Below are 9,220 nucleotides of genomic sequence, written 5' to 3' on the forward strand. Positions count from 1 at the left end.
GGAAATGCTCTTGTCTCCCCACTTTCCCATGTGGACGGGCCCAAGGAGGAAAGCTGGTGGTCTGTTCATTTTCTACAGGTCACTTTCATGCATGCTGGGTGATGCATCCCGTCTGCTGGCATCTTCCACCCTGGCCTCTGGAGTGAGTAAGATGAGAGCAGATGAGACTTGCTATGACCCCTGAACAGTCTGTGGGCCTGTTGAGTCCTACCTGTACCCTGGGAGCCTCCTTGGGCCACAGGTGTAGGTAGAGGTCACCGACTGTGAGTCTGTCCTGAGTACCCAGTCCTGTGAAAGCTGATTGCTTCAATGGGGAGAAGTGAAGCTTCTCTGCTTGAGTCTCTGCTGCCTCTGGGAGCTTGGCCCTCTGTTGAGGGGCTCCAGGTGGCTTCCCTCTGTCTGGGCCCAGGGAACTAGAGTAGAGGGGAGACTCTGGAGTGAGGCCACCATGAGCCATCAGGCCCCTAACGTCTTTCCTCTGGTCCTGTGGACGGTGGTGGGACACAAATGCTCCTTGGTAAATGCACCGTTGTGGGCGCCTCTTCCACTAACATCCTTCCCCTGCATTCCATCCTAGGGGCACAGCGTCCCACTCTCGGACCATGAGGTGCCTACACACAGAGTCACAACCGTGCTCATTCACTGGGGGAGGTGGGCTCTGTAAGCATGGCTGTCCTCTCCTCCAGGGCAGGGTGGGACCAGCCCTCAGAGGCTTCCATGGTCCACACTGCACACTCTCAGGGCTGGGAGTATGTGGTCCTCATTCTTGCTGCTGCTTCAGAGCATGAGAAAGGCAAAGGGAGGGTGACAAACTTAGCCTATCTTGTTCTAGCTGCATCTGGGAGAGAAAGGGGCTTTCAGGGTGGCGTCACCTATCCACTGTGACATAAGGACTCCCCTCCTTATTCTGACTGTGAGTTTCTCCCTAACACTTCCTGAGCCTGAGGGGAATTTCAGCTTCTGAACACACCTCCCTTACCAGCTGCACAATATCCAGGTGGAGAGAGAGTAGGATAGAAGTGAGCAAGATCCTGAGAAGGGGGAGGTCCTTAGGTTTAGCTCACTGTGACATGTCCTAATGGTGTTGCTTGTTTCTGTAATGCTGGTATTATGGAAACCGAAGGTGCAGTTGGGAATTGGGGCACGGGTGAGTATCGATGCTGGGGTCAACCTCCCTCCATGGCCCCACTCCATGTGGAAGTCAAAGCAGGCACCTGGGAAGAGTGGACCCTGATGCCTTCCATTCCCCTCAGTAAGGCACAGACAGCCTACTACCCCTGCTCCTGAGAAAAAGCCATTTATTTCTGGTAAGAAGAAGCCTTTAGCACACAGAGGATGTGCTAACATGAGAGAAAATATTTATCTGCATGGTATGGATTTTTCTCTTGAGGAAGAGTTTTCCTACCTGTAATGCTGTGAAAAGCAGGTTCTGATTTACCAGAAGACATATTTCTGAAGGAGACCATGCCTTGGACAGTGGAGGGGATGGCCTGGGATGCTTGTCACTCTTGATCCAAGTTGGCAGGCTCTGCCTGGAGGGGGACCTGGATCCCTGGGTGAGAAGGCCCACTTGGTGTCCCTGGAACTGGTCCACTTACCCTTATTTGAAAAGCTATGGCACATCGGGGTAGCTTGGTGATAACGGGGTGTATCTCTCCTCATTCTCCTTTGTTCTTGGTAGGAGAGAATTCTGTGGTGGCAGTAATGTGGACCTATTGGGTCTTGGAATTCTGCTTGGTACCAATTTAACTCCGTGGCATGAGGTCCATGGTGAAACACCATCTTCTCTTTTAGGATCTGTCCAACAGCTGTTATGACAGTCTGAGCCTCAACAGCCCTGCTGTCCATGGTGGATTTGCTTTTGATTGATTCTTGGCTCTTGACACTGACTGTTTCAGGCTTGCCTTTTTGCAGGGGCTCTTCTGGTTCTTTGCATTTATTGGGGAAAATCCACTGCAGAAGGAGCTTAATCCTTTCTTTGAAGTGGCTTTCTGACAGAACCTGTCTCTTCTGTCGAAACTTACTTTTTAGGGACTCTGTTGATTCTTTTTTCTGGCCAGGATGGCTCATCCCTTGGGGTTGGTAAGCCCTCCGTTCTGCCAGTCCTTTTTGAATCTGTCTTAATTTGGGCCTTGTGTATTTCTCTCTCCCATCCTTGGGGACAGACTTCTTGCCTTGGCTCTTATATTTGAGCTGTTGTTTCATGTCCACCTGCTCCCCCTGGCTGCTCCCTTCACTTGATGTAGCATCATAGAGTTCTGAGGAATTGGATTTGTCTCCACTGGATAAGATCTGATAGGGCAGAGATTGCTGAGAAGCCAAGATGTTTGCAGCAAGAAATATATTTGAGTGACAGTCTTTGAGAAGTGTATCAGTGGCACAGTCTTGAAGAAGCACACCAGTTTCACAGTCTTGAAGGAGCACACTGGTGGCTTGGCCTTGAGCGTGATCCTGCTGGTCAGTGAACCCTTGAGACTCAAGCTTAAGAAACTGTGTCTCAAAGAGTAGATCTTCTGTATTTGAGGCAACAGATTTTGTATTCAATGAGGGGCTTTTATTGCACCTTGGAGACCGTAATCTCCTGAAATCCATATTAATGTCTAGGGATTTGACCTGCACACTAGGTTCCCTGGTGCCCTTCCCAGCTGAGTCTCCTTCCACAACCTCTTGGGCCCTGGAAGATGGGGAACATTCATCGAGGTCCACAACTATCACATTAGAGCAAGATTCTGGGGAGGCCTGCCCCCTAGTTTTCTTCTGTGGCTCACTGCTGGCCATTGCTGAACTTGGACTTGACTCCAGGCCACCTTTCTCAGTTTCCACAACAGACTCACTGTGCCACATTCTGCTCACAAAGTTGTATTTGGGGGCCGGAGAAGATGGTTTGTTTTCCTGTCCAGTCAGATGGACATCTGAGGGCTTATGGGTGTCACCAGGTGTGGGTCCTCCCAGGTACCCGCAGGTTTTCTTAGTCGCCCATGAGGGGACAGGGAGGGGACTCTCCAGTGGGACTGCCTCTGTTGTTATCAGTTTCTCTCCTGCGTGGGGCTGAGGAGGTTTTCCCAAGCCCTTGGTTAATGGGGCTGAGTGGTCTCCAGATTCACAGGTGGCCTTCAATGTGGGCCCTTGAACCTTTTTCAGCTTCAAGTAAAATATGAACTTAAGGACTTTGAAGAGTAGGCTCCACCTGTGCCTCACCCGAAACCTCATTGTATGTGCTTCCAGCTCCTGCTTGGTATACGGACTGAGGGCAAGAGACTCATGGGAGGGGATCATGGAGGCTTTCCCATCCTGAGAGGACTGTGTACTTTCTGTTTTCATGGGACCATTTGTCTCTCCCAGAATGTCTAAAACAAGGTTGCCAGCAAGCCTCGAATGATAGACTTTCACAGGGATCTCTCTCTCACAGATTTGCTCTCCCTTCCTCTCTGTAAGGACGCTTGAGACTGCTGGATGCTTCTTGTCTGGGCTCAACACTCTTTCTGACTCAGATTTTGCTCTCGGATCCTCCACTGGAGGGTTGGCTGAGAACATGTACAGATGTTTAGTGATCTTCCCCACACTCTGCCCTACATCATGGCACAGGTCTCTCCCTGGTACGATTTGTGCTGGGCACTTGGACCTCATCTTTTGTGCATCCTGTCTCCTTTTGCCTAGACCTGCAGAGCATCTTGAGGGCCCCTCCCTGCCCTGTGCCTGACAAGGCCTTGGGTATCGATCCTGAGGCTGCATCAGTTTCTGAGATGCTTGGATTCTGTTCAACAGGCCACTCTGTTGCTGCGTGAACCTTTGGGAAATGTGGTGCTCCAGTTTCTCCTGCACCTCAGGGCTGATCAAATACCCAGGAAGGACGGAGACAGAGCTGTTAGCCTGGGAAGACCTGGTCTCCTGGGGTAGGTTGGGACTGACCTGGCTAAAGACTTGCTGAGAGTTTTTAACTGAAGAGGGTAGAGTTCTCTCTCTTTCTAGTTGTTTTTTCCGAAAGTGACTTTCCAGGTTTTCAATTGCATTTGAACTGAAAGACGATGCCTTATTTTGGACTGTAGGGCAAGATGTTTCAATGGACCCAATCTGGTGTTGAGATGATGATGACTGGACTGAGCGAGAGGCTGATGGATGGACAGTTGTTTCGAACTGAGCCTGAGGTCGTGGATGATATAGGGGTATGACTGGAGTCAAGGATTGGGGTCTGGCCTGGATCTCCATATGAGCCCGAGAAGATGGCTGACAGAGAGGGATGTTTAGATTCAAGGGTATCGGTTGGGCTTGGATCTCCATGTGAGCCCGAGGAGGTGGTTGAAACTGGGGCATGGTTGGAGTTGAGGGTTGTTGGTGGTCCTGGACCTCCATGGAAATCTTAGATGTTGGTGGACATTGAGGCATGGTTGCCTGACCTCTACCTCCCCAAGGAAGGGGTTGGGCCTGGGTCTTCATGTGAGCCCAAACAGGTGGTTGAAACTGGGGCATGTTTGGAGTCCAGCGTAGGTGTTGGACCTGGGTCTCCATGTGAGCCTGAGGTTGTGGTGGTTGACACTGGGACATGGATGGAGTCCAGAGTAGGGGTGGAACCTGGGTCTCCATGTGAGCCCGAAGTGGTGCTTGAAATTGAGGCATGGTTTGAGCCAGGAGTTGGGATTGGACCCAGGTCTCCATGTGAGTTCGAGGTTGTGGTGGTTGATACTGGGACATGGATGGAGTCTGGAGTAGGGGTGGAACCTGGGTCTCCACGTGGGCCTGAAGTGGTACTTGAATGTGAGGCATGGTTTGAGCCAAGAGTTGGGATTCGACCTGGGTCTCCATGTGAGTTCGAGGTGGTGGTTGAAACTGGGGTATGTTTGGAGTCCAAGGAAGGGACTGGTCCTGAATCTCCACGTGAGCTTGAGGTTGTGGTGGTTGACACTGGGACATGGATGGAGTCTGGAGTAGGGGTAGAACCTGGGTCTTCATGTGAGCCCAAGTTGGTGGTTGAGAGTGAGGCATGGTTGAAGCCAAGATTTGGGCACTGGACTGGGTCTCCATGGAAACTTCAGATGATGGTTGACATTGTGGCATGATTGGAGTCAAGGGTAGGGGTTGGGCCTGGGTCTCCATGTGACCCAGATGTGATGGCTGCAACTGGGGCATGGTTGGAGTCAAGGATTGAGGTTGAGCCTGGGTGACAGGGTGGGTCAAGTGCTTGGCCAATGACAGTTTTGAAGTTACTTTAGCTGGAAGATGGAATGGTCTGGCTTTAGAGTGTTCATTAAATAAGACAGGGCATAACTCTTGAGCTGACCCAGGTAGTGTGACAGCAGCTACAAGAGACTCACTGTGCAGAAAGGGGAGACCCCAGAAGAGCTGGCTGCATGTCTTCTGTAGACAGTCCCCCAAAGTGTCAGGATATCGGGGCTTCTCAGGACCAAGCAGCTGTTCATGTTTGCCTTTTATGTTCCGGAAGTGTTGGTGACCCAAGGTGTCCTGTTTGTGACCCAGTGACTCGATCCTCTTCCCTGAAGAATTCAGGTGGTAGCCTGCCTCCTCCTCCTCTTTCTCTTTCCAAAACTTAAGTTCCACTCTCTTGGTGATTAGTATTTCCAGCAGCTCCTGGACATCAGGGTTGATAAAAGCGAGGCTACCAGCCTCTATCTGCCTGTTTCTGGGATCTCCCAAGAATGAAGCCTCTGGTGGGGAGAGGGGAAGGCTTTCTTTCTGGGACTCTAAGTGTGTCAAGGTGGAGAAGCTCCAAGCTTTGGCTGCTTCCTGCCACCAGGCCAGGCCAGGGGAGTGTGGAGATGACCTGTGTTGGATGGTGCCCAGTGCGAGTGCCGTAGAGTCACCCTGAGTGAGACTCATCATGGAGCCTGATGGTTTTGGGGCAGAGCAGGGTGCTGGAGGTGGAGAGCAGGCTCTCCCATGAGGGGGCCTTGGTGGGGAAGGGGAAAGAGCCAGTGGCCAGGGTGAAAGGCTGTCCAGGGGAAATAAATGCTCTGGTGTTGGAGAGGCACTCAGGTATGACTCTGAGTAAGTGGAAACTGAGCCTGGAGAAATGGTAGAAGCCCATGGTAGAGGCTGCTTGGTCAGAGGAGCTGGGGAAATGGTGGGAGCTGCCTCTTCCCTGCATGGTTGGTGGGCTCCAGCAGAAACTGCTTTGCAAACCTTACCAGGTGAATCTTGACATGAGACCTGATGAAAGCTGCCCTTGTCAGGGAACTTCCCTAGATGTCTGCAGGAGACATGAAGAACCAAGCTTCAGCCAGGAGCTGCCAGGCCAGGAGGACCAGACAGGCCAGGCAGGGGTGGGCAGCTGCACCCCACAGCCCTGCATGGCCCCAGTACTGACTTCACAATGCTCCTGCTGTTCCTCACCTCAGGGTGATAGCCATACCACCCCCCCGGGAATCCTCCTCCCAGCTCAGCCCCAGGCTGCCAGTATCCCTGGGCTCACACCATAGGCTCTAGAAGAACCCCCTAGAAAGAAAGGGTAGATTCTCTACCTTTGCAGAAGTGAAGTCAGGTCCCAGACCTCTTCCAGTGCTTCCAGGCAATCTCTGCAAGCTGGAAATCAGCAGACTGGGTCATGGTGGTGAAGATAGGAGCCTGGGGGTCTTACAGGAAGCTGAGTGCACCGTCTCTTTCAGGGGCACCATTGGGAGACTGGAGCCCAAGCACCAGTGTCCAATACCACATGACCCCTGACAGTGATGGTGAAGCTCGTGAAAGGGTTTATCACTCAAATTTTCCATATCCTTTACTCCTTGCTGCCCTCACAACCTACCTGTAGGGGAAATGGGCAGGCATCAGTCTGCAGTTGAATCTGAGCAAAGTTAAACCATGTGTGCTATGTGTACTGGAGGGCTCACCCCTCCCAGTCCAGGTGCTATTAGTCCAATACAGCCCACACGCCCCTTTGGTACAGAGTCTTTTTCAGGCCCCTCACAGCTACATTCTACACACAGAATCTGGGAAGTATCTGGATTCTGTTGTCCTTCTCAGAAGCCTCCCTGGGGGCTCTGTTTCTCACGGAAGAAGTCCAGCCACTGGCCCCCTCCGAGTCCGTGGAGCTGGGCCTCATGGCCAGAGAGGTGGGGACCAACTCTGGGGGCACTCATGGCTGGATGTCAGAACTCACCTTTCAAAGCTCCATTTCTCTTGCTGCTCCTGCTTCTTCCCCTTCTTTCCATTTGATGCTGAGAGAGAGAGAAAAAAGGGCAGCTTAAGACCCAAATCTCAGTCTCCCCTGTCTAGACAAGCATCAGGCACTAGTGTCCATACATAATATGACTTTCTACATTTCACGGACAGAGCTCTGTGATGTTTCTTTCCTTTCACTCATTTTTAAAGTGGATAAAATATTTTCTGTTTTCCTTCTTTGAAGAACTGCCGGTGACAGAATGAAACACCAATACTGCAGAGTGGTTTGAATCTTTATATTTTAACACTTGCTTCTTACAGCTGCTTTATTTTATATCCCTTGCACAACAACCTACAGGGCAAGCTGCCAAGCACTATGATTCAGAGACTATACAGTGCGCAGGCGCAGGTCGAGATAACCTTTACCTTGACTTATTTACTGCAGCTAAGACTTTGTTTTGGGGAACTTCCTTATCAACTTAGAATCCGTTTTGTCCCAGGGTCTGTTCCTTTTGAGGAATCAGAGAAACATCCTTGTGTGCAAGAAATGTTCTTTTCCCACGGGAACAAACAGGATTCTTAGCTGAACATCTTGTTTGCAAGAATGTTCAGCTCAGGTTGAGAGTCTCGTTTGCAAGCACTTCTCAACCTTCCTTAAACCTAGTTCCCTACACTGGGCAGAACATCTCGTTTGCAAGCACTTCTCAACCTTCTTTATACCTTGTTCCCTACAAAGAACAAAAGATGATTTTCAATGTGAGAGGTACTTCTTTTGTCACTGTTCCTCTGCTCAAGAAACACACGCATTCTCAGACTGTGGGTGAATCTTAGCTCCATCAGGTAGATCTCTGCTTCTTGATACCAGCCCCTGCTCTGAGGTTCTTGGGGCTTCAGCATTGCCAGAAGATCAGCCCTGAGACACTGTTCACAGCTGCTGAACTAGTGCTTAGAGAGTCCTGTCCTCTCCTGAGATTGAACTAAGTATCCAATCCTCAACCCCTGGTCACTTTGTTTGGGATATGCCCTGGAGCCCCTGCCACACCTGGACGCCTGATCTGAGATCTTTGGGTAGAAATCCTAGTGTTCACTATATCTCCTGCCCAGCCTGGTTTGTCCCTAGAGGCATGATATTCTATTTTTCCCTGAAAATAGATGTCCTGTTCTTTCCCACCGCAAGAATCTCTGGTTGATTCAGAAAAGTAGAAATCATAATAAAAAAGATTTCATATGCTTGTGAGTCTGGACCAAGGGTTCCTTACCTTTCTGATGTTTCCATGTTTCCTAAGGGGAGGAAAGGATGGGTTATTCTCCAGGTAGGGAAGGATCAGGAAAAAGAGCCCCAGTCCACACAGAAAGGCGAGGATGGTATCGATCGCCCAAAAAGGGGAGCTGGAGTTCAGCCAAATATCAAAAGTACTTTTCAGATAAAGGAGAGGATTTTCCTTCATCTGTATCACACTGCTGCCCTCAGGCAACTGAGTACAGGGTGTGCACTTGGGGACTAAAGTACTAGGCTCACATCACAGAGCTGTGGTCTGGTCACAAAGGGCCTTTGGGAGTAAGAGGGAGTAGCAGAGGAGGAGGCTGGACTGTAGCCCCTCCCTAACCATCCAGCCCTGCAGCCTCATGCATCTCCCTTCTCTGAGCCTTCCCATCCTACCTTCTCATCCTGTTAAGAGACATTAGTCAAGTGTTGCCTCTTTCTCCCTAGGACTCAGAGAATTCCAGGTTCCTTTGATATCACTGCTTGAGTCCCCATCAATACTTTAAAAAATCTGGAGTTCTCCCTGTAACTTTGATTAATCCCAGGTATTTTAAATTTTATGATATTTTTTTAAAAATTTCAGTTAATTTTGACTATATTCAACTACCAGGAATTAAAAGTTAGTAAAAAATTTTTGAAATTTCCAAGGCTGTGAAATATAAAGCAAATTAAACCTTCAGAGTAAATTTTTCATAAGTTTCCAGCATCCTTGTTTTCTGAACTCAGTACACTGAACAAAAAGTTTTGGAACACTGTACAGATACACAAACATCCTTTAAACAAATCAGCCCAGTGTTTTCAAATCTAAGAACCAAGTTTTGTTTTGTTTTGTTTTGTTTTCAGTTC

General features: G+C 49.8%; 1 protein-coding gene across 1 annotated transcript; it reads right to left on the reverse strand.

Moving 5' to 3' along the window:
- Positions 1-72: 72 nt before the first annotated feature.
- Positions 73-8,386, reverse strand: LOC138080742 (putative spermatogenesis-associated protein 31C2). The gene is made up of 5 exons (XM_068973608.1): positions 8,370-8,386; positions 7,831-7,838; positions 7,109-7,166; positions 1,599-5,902; positions 73-137 (listed from the first exon to the last, which is right to left on the reverse strand). Exons 1-5 carry the CDS (start codon positions 8,384-8,386, stop codon positions 73-75), a joined length of 4,452 nt encoding a protein of 1,483 aa, XP_068829709.1.
- Positions 8,387-9,220: the final 834 nt, after the last annotated feature.

The sequence above is a fragment of the Capricornis sumatraensis genome, chromosome 6, assembly GCF_032405125.1.
Source record: "Capricornis sumatraensis isolate serow.1 chromosome 6, serow.2, whole genome shotgun sequence".
In the NCBI taxonomy this organism is placed as follows: Eukaryota; Metazoa; Chordata; class Mammalia; order Artiodactyla; family Bovidae; genus Capricornis; species Capricornis sumatraensis.